This window comes from Astatotilapia calliptera, chromosome 10 (assembly GCF_900246225.1).
Source record: "Astatotilapia calliptera chromosome 10, fAstCal1.2, whole genome shotgun sequence".
Lineage (NCBI taxonomy): Eukaryota > Metazoa > Chordata > Actinopteri > Cichliformes > Cichlidae > Astatotilapia > Astatotilapia calliptera.
Genome location: NC_039311.1, coordinates 5,501,505 through 5,519,465, shown reverse-complemented (window position 1 = coordinate 5,519,465; position 17,961 = coordinate 5,501,505). Strand labels below are relative to the sequence as shown.

General features: G+C 41.1%; 1 protein-coding gene across 3 annotated transcripts in view; it reads right to left on the bottom strand.

The window, feature by feature from the left end:
• arhgap32b (Rho GTPase activating protein 32b) overlaps positions 1-17,961 on the bottom strand; it is a 121,430-nt gene that overhangs the window by 22,497 nt on the left and 80,972 nt on the right. For 2 of the 3 annotated variants that reach the window (XM_026182997.1, XM_026182998.1), the window contains exons 6-11: positions 14,324-14,410; positions 11,811-11,948; positions 10,770-10,862; positions 10,346-10,468; positions 8,665-8,742; positions 4,592-4,673 (exon numbers count right to left, since the gene is read on the bottom strand). In XM_026182997.1, the coding sequence (XP_026038782.1) occupies positions 4,592-4,673; positions 8,665-8,742; positions 10,346-10,468; positions 10,770-10,862; positions 11,811-11,948; positions 14,324-14,410 (601 nt within the window). Of the gene's footprint in view, positions 1-1,791; positions 1,843-4,591; positions 4,674-8,664; positions 8,743-10,345; positions 10,469-10,769; positions 10,863-11,810; positions 11,949-14,323; positions 14,411-17,961 lie in introns of all 3 variants that reach the window. The other variant, XM_026182996.1, reaches the window with a different exon arrangement.

Below are 17,961 nucleotides of genomic sequence, written 5' to 3'. Positions count from 1 at the left end.
TAAGAGACATCAATGCTCACCTACACAACGACAGTGAGACCTGTAAGGGCAGGATGAATGGCCAGATTGAGTTGAACCCAAGTGGTGTTCAGTTATTGTTGTTATATGTTGCCAACTGATCACTACCCAGTGATGTGATGGAACAGGTGGTGGGAGAGAATGCTAATTAGGTCTGGCGCACCCAAACGTATTGTGAGGGTGTTCTGGGAGTGTCCCAGGAGTGTCCCAGGCTCTTATCTCAATTTCCACCTCCAGTAGAACTTTGACATCATCCCCGTCATCCCAATGAGCTGGCTGTAGCTCAGGAGGTAGAGCAGGTCATCAGGCTCAGCAGGCTGACTGGAAGGTTGGTGGTTCGATCCCCTGCATGCCAAATATCCTTGGGCAAGATGCTAACCCTAAGTATGTGTTAGTTAGAAAGCACTTAAAAGCATAGAAAAAAGTGCTTGTGTGAATGGGTGAATGTGGCATGTTGTAAAAAGCTATATAAGAATCAATCCATTAATCAGTCAGGCCATAATACATTCATGTTTCACACCCTCATTGTTGAAGGAGGCGCTGCAAAGTGTTCGGATACTGTTGTGCTGTCCTATAAGCAGACTGTAGACAGTGGAGCCATCAACTTGAAGGCAGGCCGAGCAAAATGCGGTTTTTGCAGTAGCTGATCTAAAAACTCTTTTGTAGTAAAAGTTTGGTGAGCCCACTGAACAAGACTTTCCATCTGCCAAAACTGACTCAAGAAAGGCAAAGCAGTGCTCTACTCACAAACTGTGTAGTACAGGGGCAACTCTGCTATCACTCTATAACCTCCTATAACCTCTGGGTGGGTGAGCCCCTGGAGTGTAGAGTCACCCTGTTCCTTAAGACCTTGGGTGTTACAGGGCCGTGTTAGCCGACACGCCACTGCAATATCAGGTGGACATCTTGGGCAGTGCCTGTGGAAGACTGGAGTAGTGATCGTCATCCTTAAGAAGAGGAACTGGGGTGTGTGCTCCAACTACACAAGGATAACACTCCTCAGCCTCCCTAGGAAGCTCTATGCCAGAGTACTAGAGAGGACAGTCCATCTGTTAGCCAAACTTTGGATTCGGGAGGACCAATGTGGTCCGGATCACGGAACTCTGGACCAGGTCTTTATCTAATCAAGGAAATTCAAGTGTGGATGGGAGTTTAGTAAGCCAGTGGAAGTGTAATTTGTAGACTTTGAGAAGAGTCTACAAATTACAACATAGCAACAACACAGGCAGACCCATTCCAGGGTCTGCCCGTCAGCCTGCAGTGAGCTCTGTTGTCAGATGGAGGCAGTGTATAAAGCATGCATTACAACCAGTCTGTGGGCCACTCTTGCTTGTGTTGTTGCTCCATCAACCAGGGGTGCCTTCAGAATGTTTTGATAGGGGTGGGCCACTAAAGGTATTAGGGCGGCACATAAAAAAAAGGAATGAAATGACTGCAGGTCAGCAAAAACAACTTTTGATTAGATGAATAATGGGGTGGTTTTTATTGAACTGGTTCTAGTGATGGAAGATAAATATGACAGCAATTTCTTTTGTTTACTGCCCGCAGAATTTGGGGAGCTAGTTTATGAAACCTTGTTAGTGCCAATAAATCAAACAGGACTAAAATCTTAAGGATTATAACTTTACTTATGCTCATCAAATTTGTGATGTACAAAATCATAAAAAAAAAAAAAAAGTGTAAATGTGAAAATACTTCTATATGTATGTGCGTGTGAACAAGAGAGGGTGGTGTGAGCAGAGAGGCAGGTGGAGTGTGTATACCAACACGCACAGGGGGGAAAGAGACTCCAAGAAGCAGGCGGCAGGCCAGAGCAGGGGGAGGCTGAAGCAGAGGAGTCACAGTCAAATGCAACAAATCAAAACACATGCCAACACTACTGTACATCCATGTGCAATGAGATAGCAACAGCATTAATGATGTACTGAGACAGTGGAGAGCAAACGATGCACATTTTGAAACATGTACAAAGACATTCCACTTTTTAATCTGTGACTTATAATAATACTCCTGAGCCAAGATATTCTCGTTTAGTGTCCTGTAAATACTAGTTGGCCATCTGCACGGTTTCAGGAAACAAAGACTTCAGCTTAGGGCTGTGCGATATGACCAAAATCTCATATTCCGATATAAGACATTTATCGTCCCGACAACCATATGTATCACAAAAATGTTACATTTTCTGTAAATTCTGTGAATCTCAGGCAACTTGACTTGCGTGTTTTCAGCTGGGCGTCGTGTACCTGGAGTCGAGTGGTTTGACCGATGCGTGAAACCATACATTTTTAGACATAAGTTGTAACGACCGCCTTTTTCTTTGTATTTATTACACGGCGTGCTGCGGGGAAAAGCCTGTTCTAACATCTGAGTCTAAGGTTTCTTTTGAGCACCTGACGGCTCTTTTTTGCTTATATTACAAAAATGGTTTTGAAATAATATTAAGATGCTCAAACAGAAAAACATTAAACGCAAATATATAAAATATAACTATTTACAGAGAGACAGGAATAAAAAGGACCCTTAAAGTGGAAGAGCCTCAGGGAGAAGGAGGAGGAAAAAAAAGAACATTGTTTCTGCCTCATCAGAAAACTACTGATTGCTAGAATGAATGGCTTTGGCCGGACCCTTTGAACTGGGTCAGAGCATCACGTCACCAGGCTGATTGGTTGTCGCGGCGCGACTTGATGCTGGAGTTCAGATTTTTCCAACTCGAGCGGTAGATGCGATAAGCGCGAATGCACAGAATGCACCACACGAACTGCAGCGCGTATTTTACTTTGCGCTTCAAACGCATCAGTTGAGCTACTTGGTTGTGCGAATCAGGCAGAAAAGCATTTTCGCGACGCAAATCTACTTCTGAAGTTTCGCGCGACCCCCAGTCGCGCTTCATCGTGCTCCTTCATTGACTTTACATGTAAACCTGAAGCTCTGGTCGCGTCTATCGCGTTCAGTGTGAACGCACCGTTAGGTCCTCGATTAGTTTTGACTGGTCCTTCTGTTTGTCATCATTTCAGTTTATTTTGAAAAATCTCAACAGGATCTTCAGCTTTATTGTGAAAGGTTTATGTGGAAAAACAAGCGGACTGCGGAGCCACACGCTGGGTTTCCCGTCATTGTTGCTAACAGCAAATCATAAAAACAGTCGCTTGTCCGTCCGTAGTGTGGTTATTTTAAATTTAAGAGAAAGAGAGAACTTTAAGAAATTAATATAGGCACTACAGTGACCATCAAAACAATATAAAATTTTGCTGTAAACAGTTTATGTTGCGACACCATGAAACAAACGATAGCGTAATATGAACGTTTTCATATCGTCATCCGATATATATCGAACAGCCCTACTTTAGCTCATACACTGAACAGAAACCCAATCATTGAAGAATTAATCAACAATAAGAGGAAAATCTGGTGTCTATATCAAAATCAAGTTCCTGACCACGTGCAGATACTCTGATATCAGAAATAGGGCTCATGCAAAAAACAAAAACAACAAAAAACAGCAACAAGCATTGAGATATTTCTTAAAAGCAAGGGAGTGGGACAGCAGGCACAGTCTAGCCTCGGACTGAACAGAGTGCTGTGTGTGCACTGCAACAAGATCCATTTGGTATTAGTCACAATCTGGAAGGATCAACAACATTATGCTTGATACTTGAGCTGCACATCAGATAACATGGGCATCGAAAAGCTCCAGAAAGCCCACAAGCAATAACCACCCTCTCTACTTTAACTTTATTTTTCTTCAATTTCTTCTTTTGTCTTGTGTCCTCACTTAATAGAGACCCCAGAATGAGGCTTTGGTATGGTTTGGAAAAGCAGCTCCACTTGCCCAACCCAATGCCAGCGGGCTGGCTGTGACGCTGAGTCATAGTGGTTGAATCAATGTTTAAATTTGGAGCATGTGATGTGGATTTATTCAAGACATCTTACAGCAATAGGATCTGAGCAGCTATTTCTGATGACAATGTTTAGCTCAAGCCGCTAAAAACACTGTCGAGTGCTCTCTTTGATTCTGAGAGGGTTTGTGTTATACACTTGTCTTTGACACTCTCTGGAGTGTGCTAAAGAGCTTATCTGTTTGCTCTGGACAGCAATAGATTAGCAGTTATTTGCAGAGGATTTGCATATGGCTGAGTCAATAAATCATGAGTAAAGGCCTCTTTCAGCTGATCATGTGTCAGAATTACAGGCTTCCTTTCACAGTAAAATCATAACCTGCTTATATATTAGACGTCTGTAACAGAGTTCTTATTGTTCCATTTCATTTTAGATTAAAAGTATCAACTATAATATTACCAATAAATATTTTTTCCTCTGCTGTATTGTAAAAGGATCAAATAATGTGAGAATATTCACTAAGGATCTATTGTTTTTAATACCCAAATCATTAAACTGACCCAAAGAGTCTGTTAGACCACTGCATGCACACTAATATATACCCAAAGTCAAATCACTCACCACAGATCGAACTCTTTCCTGAAACCTCAGCGATATCAGTGAGACATTAACCGCCATCAGTGATAACGCCCTTCTAACACATTTCCTGTTAATAGTTTAAGAGGAGAATAAGTACCTGGTTTTGGCACTGAGTTGGTCATGGACTGTGGCACTTTGTCATTTATGAGCTCCACACACTCACTGGGGAAGAAGCCAACCTGGAAAGAGTTACAGCACAGAGAGAGGTGGGAGGAAAGACAATCACATTTTAGAAGACAATAATGGCACCCAAGGGCGTAGAGATGTTAAGGAGTGGTTGCCATATCAGTTATATGATTTATGGCTGATTTTTACCATTTTGTCATCACGTTACATAAACACTTCCCTTCTAAACTGAAGCAAAACTCAGATAAAATCATTACAGTGGGTCATTTAGGTTTGTAGCAGGTTTTACATTTGAATATGATCACATTAACTTTAATTAGCAAAAATAGACATTCAGGTTGCCCAAGGATACAAAAAAAACAAAACAGTGCAAATAATGTTAGCAGGTCAGACTACATGGCAGTCTGGAAAAAGTGGGATTCAAAAGGGTCTGTTTATGACTCAGACACACTCAGATTAAAAACAGGATGGCAAACTGCCTTGTTGGTTGATGACTGCACTGATTTTTTTCTGCATTTGCTGACCAATTGGAAGCAGTTATGGGATTCAACAACGAAGGGTGTTGCATGCTCAGCCTCTGGGTGAATCCTTTCAATCACAAGGCAATTGCACACGTCACCTGGTGGGTGGCACTCTCTCCAAACGATGGCGGCCTAACTCTGACTTTATACATGCAGATAGACTGAGCAAAACTCATCTACACATGTCAGTGTTAAAAAGGAACTAGAACCAGCTGGTTTCCAGCTGGATGCATTCTCACTGTATTCTTACTGAACATAAAAGCGAGGTTGCAGAGCACCTATAGTATCTTGCAATTAAACCAGCATCCTGCAGAAACCACGTCACCATTTCCCCAAAATTTCCCAGGTGTGGGACTAATAAAGGATTATCTTATTCGCAGGAATTTCACTTTCACTTTCAAATGTATTGAGCCCATTCAATCCCAACCAGCAACCTGACAGTGCTATCCCTCAGCCTCCTCGTACGTACACCTAAGGCATCAATTTGAAACTCCTACATCACCTCGTTCAAGTTATCGACAATATCCTCCCATCAGCCTTTTACGGATGGGGGTAAAAGAAAAACAATACAATTGCAAGTTCATTGCACATCAACACTCCATTTGTACATAGTCACTGTGTTCCAAATTGTGACTGTAGTTTACAGAGCTACAAAGCCTGTAAAGAGGAATTAAAAGCCACCCAGTGTCAGAGCAGTGAAGTTTCAAAGACTGAATGCCATGTCGAGAGAAACTGTCATTGAGGATTTTACTGTGGGCCAGCCCAGGACGACCAGACTGTGGAAACCAGTCAAATGTGCGTCAGAACCCTGATAGCAGAGTTTTGGACATGTTGCAGTAGCCTATGTGGCATAGTGGCACAGTAGCCTATTCTAAATAAGATTCCCTGATGGAAAGGAGAAGGAAGGCTTCAATTCAGTGACAGGATAAAAAAGTAAGACCAACAACCATGAGCTCTGTTTTGTTGCTCTTAAATCTGAAAGAATGCGGACAGTAAGAAACAAAGCTTGCAAGCTAGTTAAAGCACACAACACCCTATGCTGTGACATGCAAACTAACATGCCTCCCTCTCCTCACACTCTCCTGCCTTCCTGCATCACTACCTGGTGTTTGAAATCCTCCAAGGGAGTTTTACTGTTCACTCGACATTTACTCTGCATATCTTTTTTTTTTTTTTTTTGGGGGGGGGGGGGCTGCTCTTTACCCATTATGGATTTTTACCTAAAGTTTACATTATACAATAAAACACAGGAGTATTAGTGGTACAAACAGGCCACTTCTGGCATCATCAACTGCCCCCTACTGGTGGTGTCATCAGCCATCAGTTCTACCAAGACATCCTAGATTTGAGTTTCACTTTGCTTTTACTGTTAACAAAGTTCAAATGTGACAAACTGAGTGAACCTCTCATTCATATAAAACATCTATAAGTATAGACCAGCCTACATGTGTTCAAGTGTTCAGAAACTCTGTAATCCAGAGGAAGCTAGTTATTTGTAGCTAGTTAAACATAAATGATCAGTAAACATCCTGCTAGGGCTGGACTGTTCACCAACATCACATAACCTTTAAAATATAGGTTCTCAAACTAAATGAGGAACAATTAGTTCCTCATCGCTGTAATCACAATAGGATCTGGTTATGGTCAGGAAGCAAAAACTATACATGTGGGTATGTGGGGATTGTTCCAGATCCTTTCATAGACATAAACTATCACACTGCACCCACTGTTGCCTGGGGTGTTGCATTTATTTGGACAGAGCCAGTCAGGAGAAGCAGCGGGGGTGATAATGTTGGGGGATCTGTCAAAAATAAAGACTTGTCAGGCAGAAGGCCGAGCTCGGCGTAAGGCAACATCTTCCAGCCAATGATGTGACCTATCAAAAACCTGGAAAAGCAACTGCTGTAAAATTAGTATTATAAACTTCCACATCGGGCTTTGGTGTCTTCTTTTAAGCGCATTAATGAAATAATTTCTAGATCATTTTCACTGTTTCACCAGTTAAGCACCACCAATGCAGCCCCCTGTTTGGCTTGAATGCTGGCCTCCTTTACACCTGAACACCCACTTAGCAAATCTTGCCCAGAGTGTTTTGTATACACTTGTCTGGGTAAAAGTTTCATACACACAAACACAGTGGGCATACTGTTCTCCTGTGTTATTGATGACCTTCATTTCAAAATACAACTGCCGATTTAAGTGTTTTCTTAGACTGATAGGATTCATGTTAAATAGTGATTAAGCAAGCTTTTTGACTAACTTCATTAGTATTGTGACTACTTTGACTGACAGGTATTTTAACTTGGGCAGCAGCAGCTGATTGGTACCTTACCTCCATTAATTGAACAGGACCTCCGCACTGCTTTTTATAGTGTTTATGCCTCTTACAATATTGCCTGCTCTTTAGTATATATTGTCCAACAGGTTTGTGCTTTCCGTGAGTGAAAACTAAGAAATTTTGAATGTGCCAATGCCCTCTTTATAACGCCAATTAGTTCAGTAGCCAATAAGAGCTAAGTGGATCCATGAAGCTGGAGCCAAATGCTATTAATATGGAAGCAGTTTGTTTAGTTAATGAAGTTTTAATGACATTTGTAGAATGACATAGGCCTTTAACAGTATGAGCATGTGTCCAATAACAGCTATGCTAACAACACCATAGTATGCTCCATTTGATTACTTAGCAAATCAATTCTTTAAATTACTTTATGTGAATATTAGCATACAACGTAATTTGAAAATGGAATGCCTAAGTTATTCTTTACATTATATATGCTAAGAATGGCATCACATATATTCTTACATTGCAGCTAAGAGACAGCTAGCTAATTCTGCCACTAGCAAAATTAAGTCTTAGTGTTAATGCTAGTTAGCTAGCTTGCTAACAGCTAATGCATTATACCTACTTGTGTACTAACTTCTGTGTAACATCAAACAGTCTTGATTTCAGGCATCAGTAAATCAATTGCACAAGGTAAATATACATGCTAATACTTGCTTCTTACAGTAACAGCCAACATATCGGGGTTAGCCAACTACACAACATGTATCTAGCATTGGTTGCTTTGTCTCATCAGTCAACTTAGACTCAATATAAACACTCTGACAATGTCCATTGCAGTTTTCTAACAGCTGTGACTGCCAGGTTACACACAGCTCCTTTAACTTCAGTCATGTGCTGTTCATGGTTTTATCTTCTCTTCACGAAACATGCAATATTTTTAGTACCAAGAGAAAATCATGCAGTGTCATGAAAAAAGATAAAACCATGAACAGCACATGACTGACTATATATGCACACAGCGTAGGAATATGAATTAACTCATGTAATCTCCCCCAAAGCTTCACATGAAGGTGGATTTGTATCTCCCTTTGCCTTTCAGCAGACTCTTAAATATTTGAAGTTTACTTTACAAAGAAGCTCCTTGTCCTTGAAAACCTCAAATACAAGTCATATCAAAAGTTTACAGCCAGAGGGAAAGAACGTGCGAGTTTGTTTCAATGTGCTTTGTGAGCAGCGTACCTGAAAACCATGCTTGCCCCTCCACCATGTGGTGTCCTCTTTAGGGGGCATGTCAATCACAGACACGATGTCGCCAACCTGCAGAGAGTAACAAGCTGACATCAATGATTGTTATAACTGAAACGACAATACATCTAAGCTGACTTCCTCTTACAAGTGCATATTTAGTAAGGATTGTTTAGAGCTGAAAAGCTTGTCTTGAAAGACAAAAAAACAAACACCTACTCAGTTTTCATATTTATTTACTGGTAATATCTGGACCGAAGGCATCTTTATTGCTGTTTCAGTTTGTTTTCCTCTTGTATCACCATCTGTGTAACATTAACTGCTACAAAGCCAGTTTAAAAAATAGGTGTAAAGAATTCACTCTCATATTTTGACACAGAGTAAGTGAGAGTGTGCGCTAATACTAGTCATCGACAAAACAAGCATTCATAAGCTGTTAGCTCTATCGGGGTTTTGCCTCAGTAACACAGCATGGGTCTACTAAGAATTTTAAGGTGTAAGTCACTGGACAGTCACTTTTTACTGTTTAGGGAATCAGCATGTAGAAATCTTTATTTCCACAATTTAATACAGCTTTAAAAAAAAGTTTGAAACTCCAGTACAGCTTTTGGAGAGGGAGCAGTCACATGCTGTTGTAATAAAAGTGATTGTGAATGACCATGGCAGACCCAAACATGCTTTGCAGCATACTTTATTTCTCGCACACACGGTTGCTGTAACAGTACACTCAACGGCTGCAGCTCTCCTGCTGCCAGCCGTACGCATAAACACCAAACACAGGACCCAGTGCAATATTTAAGTCGGCGGGGCATGATTGCAGATGCCGTGCAGGTGCGTCCGCCTTCCCTGCACGGCATCGCAGAACACACCCCGCCACCGTGATTTATCTTACATCATACAAAGTTACACCAGTTAGTCAGAGATAAATGAAAGCAAAGCAACAATAGACTACACTGAGTTACTGAAGCTAATGACACAGAGACAACTCTCTACATATATGTATATTTGTCCTTTAAAGACAACATCCATACATCTTCTGCTTAACTGGGGTGTTGCAGGGGCAGCAGCCTATGCAGGGAAACCCAGACCTCCCTCTCCCCAGCCGTCACCTCCCACCAAGCAATAGAATCTCTCTAATGTCTCCTAGGTCTATCTGTGGCCTCCTCCTGGTAGGCACCTCACACAGAAAGCACCCAGGAGGCATCTTAGTCAGATGCAAGAACCACCTTGTTGCAGTGCTATAAGGAAAACAAGTATTAACCATATTAACCTGCCTAAACACGTTTCATCGCCAACCTTTGGATCATCTCTGTATCAGGGACTTTCTCCTGGCAGCAAGCTAATGAAGCTGAGGCTTGTGTGTGATGCCTCGCCCCATCAGTAACCTAACTGTTCTCCACAGCACTTTGATGGCTCAAGCTTCCTGGAGCTCACTCTTCTGTGTGTGCTAGTGAAGGAGCTGATATTAACAGAATGATTCACAACCATCAGGTTCTGTGGAAGCCATTGCCCAGACTTTTATATGGCAACGGCTACAAGGAGTCACAAGTGAGAGCTGGGTGCAGTGGACAAAAACAGAAAGTACATCATGTTCCCCCATCTCTCATTCATGTATGTGACATGGTTGAAGCTACAGATCTGTTTCTATTAAAAAGGAAAAAGGCGTGACCGTCACCTCAAAGGACAGCTCGTCTGAGGCCTGGGCTGTGTAGCGCTTTATGACATGAGCAGCAGCAATCGCTGGAACATTGATGGACGATTCTTCGTGAACCAGCAGATGATTCCCCTTATTGTCCACCTGATGAAAACACAAACCCAAAACTTACATGTCAGGTTAACAGAAGCAGCCATCAGCTAACAAATGCTAATATAAGAGTGCACTAAATATGTTTCTATTGGTGCTTCCAGACTGAAAATGTGTAAGGGTACAAAGACAACCTGCAGGGCTTAAGTTACAATTGATAGGAATAAATTAATACCTATGAATGTTTGAAGTCCCTGATAATATTTACTTTATCTATATCAATAAATACTAGATGGTTATGTGTAACTTCAGCAGTCCTTTAGTTAAATTATTCTTTTACAGGAAGTGTATTTACCTCCATCCACGTGAGGGCAGGCCCACAATTGATCTTGTTGTCAGCAATTGCTGAGAGCCGGGAGAGGTAAGCCAACAACATCTGGGAAACTGACTAAACATGGACAAAAACACAGAGAGCAGTTAGTGTCATTACATTTACTTCACAATAGTGCCATTTACTAGTGCAACAATTCATTACAAACACAGTAAATTTCAAAGTCTGCTGCCAAAACAAGTCATTATAGTTAAAGATCCCTTTTAATGGTTTAAAGTCTGCTTGCTTTTGCTATGTGTTCACAAAGGCAGCACATTTTCCAGCTAATGATGAGGTCTGCATAAAAGTACACAAACAACTTGAAATGACTTTAGCTCTGACCTAATGTTACAAGGGATATTTAGCTTTATAGTTTCTGGTACCACAATTCCCCAAATTGAGACATTATAAAACAGTAAAACTTTGATCAGCAGAATGTTTGAGATCAAAGTTCTGTCATGTAAAAACCATGTAAACCACGGCTTCCTACTATCGATATTAATGCCTCATGACAATGAATTCTAAGGGCGATCGTGGCTCAAAGAGTTGGCAGTTCGTCTTGTAACCAGAAGGTCGCCGGTTCGAGCCCCGGCTCGGACAGTCTCGGTCGTTGTGTCCTTGGGCAAGACACTTCACCTGCTGCCTACTGGTGTTGGCCAGAGGGGCCGATGGTGCGATATGGCAGCCTCGCTTCTGTCAGTCTGCCCCAGGGCAGCTGTGGCTACAACTGTAGCTGCCTCCACCAGTGTGGGAATGTGAGAGTGAATGAATAGTGGAATTGTAAAGCGCTATATAAATGCAATCCATTATTATTATTATTATTATTCTCTGATCTAAGCTTGAGTCTGGCTCAGAATACTGATAAAAGTCTGTAACAGCAAGACTACAAATCACTTTGGGATTTAAGCCATACAGGTTTCCACAAATCTACAGTTTCTGCATACATAATGTAAAAATAATAAGCCTTGAGGGTGTTGATCAAAATAAGGCACTGATTTTGCTCACAGTCCCTGGATGCTCCAATACCTCAGACTGATCAGTCAGACTGTCCAATCGAGGCAGCTCAGGCAGCTGTGAGAAGCGTCGGTCGTAGATGCAGAGGTGCAGGTGTTTGTCCAGGACACGAAAATCCTCATAGCTGCGCTTCACAATCCAACTTCGACCCTTCGGAACAATGCAAGCGTAACCGCCAAAAAGAAGAGAGAACACAAACAGTTGACTGAAGGGATACATATTTCTATTAAATTGGGCTAAGGTTAAATTCAAATGATAAAAAGCAGAGCTTAGCTGTCAGATACAACATAAGCTTGAGAGTAGGAAACATTTTACATGCAATTTGCAACAAATGATAAAGAGTTCTTATATATGTAGCACTTCATTGTTTGTCTTGTTAGAGTTTAAAAGGCCAAGTCTGTACACCGTTTTACAAACGTTCCTCATAAACAGACTGATAAAACATGGAAACAAATTATCTGTTCCTCTAAATCAATGGAAGAGTATCTAAGATTTAAAAAAATGTTTTAAAAAATCTAAAAAGGGGCTCAAGTCGCCCACAGATTTGTCTACTTTGTATTAAAAAGTATTCACTGATCATCGACACCTTATCCAGCCCTCGCTTGTAGAATAAATAATAGAATAATTTTGTTTCCAAACCACTAAATTAAATCTAACTTAAATAACAACTGAAATAACAGTTGCTCCGTGTATTGGCTATTTCTGTTTTAAACAACAAGAAACCTCAAAAACCCTCTCAGAGAAACTAGTGTTCAAAAAAAGTCTTCTGCTTTGATCAGGCCTAGAAAAACTGTCTTTGAGGCAAGGACTTGCACGAGCGGGACTGCAGTGCAACACTCAGCCCACTGATTCCAGCGCTGTTTTAAAGAGCTGGCTGGGAGAGATGCCACTGGGAGAGCTCTGTTGGCTTGGGGAACTCGATGCTTCCCTGTCCCACTTACAAATGCTTCTCCAAGTTAACCCACCTATCTGGGTTTGTGGAACTGAAACTGGGGTTAGGGTTAGTGTAGATTTTGCAGTAATTCCAATGACTTTAAGTAGTTACAATTTCCAAGTGCCCCGCCACATACTTGTGTGCCATTGCCATGGTGCTGCAAATTGAAGATAATCTGTACATTTGAATGCATGAAACTGGAATAAAAATGTGTTACAAGGCAAAGCTTATGAGCATCTGGTTTGCACGTCTGTTTGTTTGCTGTACTTCATATCTCTGGTTGAATCCAGCTGTGTAAAGATTTGTAAATTTTCAATTAATTTTAAATAAAATCAGTGCTTTTCTTAAATTTAGCCAATTAGCTTTGAAATTTAGATTTTTCAGTCAAAGTAAAAAAATAAAAATACTCCATAAAAAATGCAACAACCCGTTTCTAGTTCTTTCTGAAAATGAGTCGAAGGATTTAAACTGTGAAGCCTTCCTTCCCACATTCTTCAAATCACTCTCTCAGCTGTGGCATTCATCCACAGCTCTTTTCATTTCCTACATAACTTTGATTTCTTTCAGATAACAGCTTAGGCATTTCAGAAATGACCTGTTGAGAGGGAGAAGTCTGCTGATATCTCAACAGGTGCTATTCAACATTTGAGGTGTATGTGTTCGGCTAAACAGGAGCCTATGTGGTTTGTGCATCGTTATACAAATTATAAGACACACTTAAAAAGTTGAGTGACTGCAGTACAAAGAATAAATAAATAAATATGTTCAGGTTTATATGAAGCTAATATCTCCATCAAGCTAGTCCCATTGTGTGCCAGCACATAGTGCCTCAAAGCACAGGACTGACCAGACCAACAATAGTTGCTCAGCACCCACACAACTTGCCAAATATCATCTGATTCTCAAAAATTAGATTGAAAAGTTGCCATTTTGACATAGTGGAGAAGACTTGGCATACATTACTGAAGTTTATCTAAAAAAAAATAATTGAATGGGAACTTTAGAAGTTGATCCAAAATGACAAGGAATGCTTCATCACTGTGCAAAGTTAGAGACAACAACAGTCAAATTTAAAGCAGGTATAATTTATTGGTTTTATATCAGTGTAGTCACTACACTTTCTCACAGCATGTGCCACCGGCAGATGGAATGATGGATGATATTGAGACTGAAAGACGGCACAGAAACAGCAGCAGCTCAGGAACAAGCCTGTCAGTAAAGCATGTGCTGAGTATGGCCTAGAAATCACAAGGTCAAAATGAAATGTGCCCCCTAGGGTGGTTAAGAATGACCAAGCTAAGATCATTTGGGACTTCCAGATAGAGATGGACAAACTGGTGATGGCACTTAGGGCAGTGACCTCCAAACTGGGCAAGTGGTTCCAGCAGATCCCATCGACAACATCTGAGATCTCTGTCCAGAACACTGCAGTCCTGGGAACAGCTAAGATGCTATGCAGCACCCTCAAGCTCCCGGGCCTCTGGTAGAGGACCCGAGCTTGAACAATAAAGACTTCCCACAGCCAAGTTTGTTTTTTGTTTTACATACACACACTAATGCACCACCAATGCACAGGAGTTTGCAGTCTTACCTGGCAGTAAATATGAACCAAGTACACCAGCTCCTTAGATTCATAGCCATTCCGCGTCACTTCGCTTTGTTCATCGCCAAGGGACAGCTGAAAAACAAAGAGAAGGTCTGAGGCATTCGATGAGCATAACATGGGTTACTTCAAGCAACTGTGGTTCTTTAAATATGATTAAAAAGTATTGGTTTATCTTGCCTTGTTTTATCATATGCATCTCTGCCTGACATATGTGACAAACGCAGGCTCATGAATGGTTTCAGGAGTAGTTTTGTGGGCTTGGGCCATATCAAAGTGCCATCCACACACAAACTTGTAATAGTAGACCTCGGTCCTCAGTTAACGGAAGTCAGTTCATTTCTTTTTGTAACGTTACATCTTTCTCTACAGAGAACTGCTTTGGCATGATGAACTACAGAAGCACCAGTGACCTGCTGAGCTACACTCAAGGCTCTGCCCCATATATTAGGATGGCCGACCAGCCCCTCCATACTTATTCTAAGCACGTTTTTCGGTGACCAAGCAAGTAGGGAAGTTTTGTTGAAATGCTTCACTCTCTTATAAAAAAAAACAGGGATTCATTAATGCTTGGTTACCAGGGTAACCCCAGTTCTCTGAAGACCCAGCTCCACTTGCATGACCAGTCATGGACGCTCTACTACCACTATGCCTGTTTAATATACACACCAGTCACTTCAAGAACACTCCCTCATTTCTTAAAGAACAAAGGACATTGTTTGCATTGCATGAAAACACACAGATCTATGGACATCTGTCTGAACGTGACCCACAGCTGATGGACTTTTTTGTGGTTGAGCATCCACTCCCCGTACAGTGGTTTCCCTCTGGAGAGCAAATCTGCTCTGGTGTTCAACACACCAGGAACATGAGTCGGCAGGAGGTGCTTGCTGCTCCACATAATCAGGCAGAAAGAAAGCTTGTGTAATGTCACGAAACAAGTGCATCCCTGACAGTTTATATACACCACCACTGTTGCATTCTGTCCTGACCGAGACATGACAATTTTTCAGGAGCAGCAAGAAATAGAGACCATGGTTCCCTTGGGAAACAGAGCAATGTGCAGGAAAATTTTCTTCATGCAACCTCTCGATAGAAAACCCTGAAAAGAAACTGTTCATTTCAAGGTCCAGATATTTAATATTCAGAGTGGGAGACGGCACACTCTTGATACAATTGATGATGAAAATCAAGCCAGACAGGCTGCATAATAGTGCCTGGGTGTTTTTCTCCAGTGCCTCTTCACACATACTAGAAAATCTTTCAAATATACAAACACACTGAGCCCTGCCGCCTGCCAAGGGTTCAGAGTTGCCTTAACATACTTGGAGAAAACCCCAAGGGTGAGTGCCAGTCTGAAAAAGAGGGTCTGCTATTCTTAGACTATGCCCTAAAGGGCATTCAAAATTATGAATTTGTATTTGCTGAAGTGAGAATTGAGGGAACATAAATCCATTTAGGTATCCATTCATTATCTTTTCCAGTGCATTGCTTCCTGCCCTTCAGCCTACAAGAGAAGAAACTTTGCTGTCCAAAGCCCTTTCAGCTCCCCCTGCACCCAATGAACATGCCGTGCTATTGAACCTGGATGGTTTCATTGCAAACTGTAACCTCTGGCAATGCATGTCATGCTCTATGGTCCAGGACCACTCTAATGATCTTCACAGGAAAGAAAGTGAGTACCTGGTGTGGAACCAGGGGCTATTATAAAAGGGGGAGGGGGATTCCATGTCCTTGAAGTGATTGGTCTGTTTTAGAAAGATGTGGTGGTAGTGGAGCTTCTGTTATTGGTTACGCCACAAGGTGCTTCCCATAGTGAGATACTGAGTGTGGTTGCAAAGAGAACCAGAGGTTCTTTTTCAGTGTTTCTTTATGGGAATGTAGCTCACTCCTGGATTGCGTCAGCAGTCCTAAAGCTAAGCTCCAGCACTTCTCAGGATCTCAAGCTGAACCCGAGATACAACATCTGTCAGACAAATTCAAACAATTGATGTAAATTATGATCCTGGAAATAAAAGGATATAATGATAATTAAAGTTATGAGCTCCAAGTGAACAGAGGCAACGGCCAACATGCTGATGGAATATAGTAAGTGCTCGCTAAGAGCAAAGTACTCTATTGGGGTGATATGGTACTATCAGGTAGCCAAATATCTTATAGGAGGTAAATTTGCAAAAATCATATGAAAAGTGTGTAAGAACAGCCTAACACTAGAAACGGTATTCACCAAATTTATAGCACATGTTGTCATATCATCTGGCACTAGGTCTTGTATGCAGAGACACCTCATAATTGGGGTCTTCCAGTGCACATTGCCACTATGACATAATTTGCGTAGCCATGGTGACAGGTTGCCATCCCACCAGTCTATTCTGAGGCAGGGAAGACTGGTTGAACAGATTTAATTGTTCAAAACCGCACGTCTTTGTGTTCAACATACTGTTATTGTCTCTTCTTTGATACTAGCCATTTAATGAAACAGCCTCATGTGGTTTCCCAATCCCTCTTTTATACCAGTGATACAAAGAAAAGTTGAACAGGTGTTTTAATCTTGCATTATATAAGAGCTGGTGCTTTTGAACCTGCTCTATTTCCCATAGGAGAAGCTATCATGTCAGATAGTTGTGCTAATGTTTGCAATCACTGGCTCCACTGCAGAGATTCAGGAAGTTCAGAACTTAAAACAGCATTTTCAGGGCAGCCCATCCATCCATCTATGAATCATTTGTCTCCACGTCAGAATAAAAATAAATACAGAACATAAAGAATGAATATATATTCATTACGTTCTGTACTTGCAAAGGTGAATGAATACCAGGTCAATGCCATTATGTGGCACTTCTATTCTCCCCAAATCTATGCCTGGTCTTTGGTTGCCAGTCTATTGCAGGGAGGTTTGGTTGCTGATTTATTGATAGGAATTAGTTGTACGACTGAGAAAACTGAAAAAGTTTGCAGACACTCTTATTTTGAATAAAAAAGTGATTACATTTTGTAAAATACAAATAAAAAAAAACAAATTTTTATCTTTTGTATTAACTGTGAAATTGTGAAAGAGTAAGTGACCCGCTCATGAAACATTTTTATCTTCTATCCCATTTGCTGCATCATTATGTTAGATCTGCATTTTGTGTTAACACAAACAAAAGTTCTGCTTTCACAACAGCAGACATAAAAACTGAGATCGAGGGTATTTATGTGCTGTGTGGGTCCACTAAACAGAGCCTGTCGGAACAATGTCATTGTGCCAGTGCGGGGGATGAAAACACATGGAAGTGTTCTGGATCCCATTAAAGCAAGTTTGATTTAATACAGTTGTTGAATATTGACTGGTCAGCCTCGAAAGAGGGAAACAGAAGACAGGAAACAGCCAAGGTTAGCTGGTTAGCGCCACTTAACTTTCAAAATAAAAGCAAGGGAATTGTTTACAAGTAAAGCATTGAAAAGGATAAAAGCTAATAAAACAAAAACAAATTGAACTGTACTTGGAAGTTAATACCCAAAAACACAGCGATGCACTTTTGGAACAAGTCCACAGGAGAAAGAGGTCCCAAACGTGGATGGGACGTGGAGAAATTTTCAACTGTTTTTTAAAAAAAATCTACTAAAAGTGTTCATTTCAATTT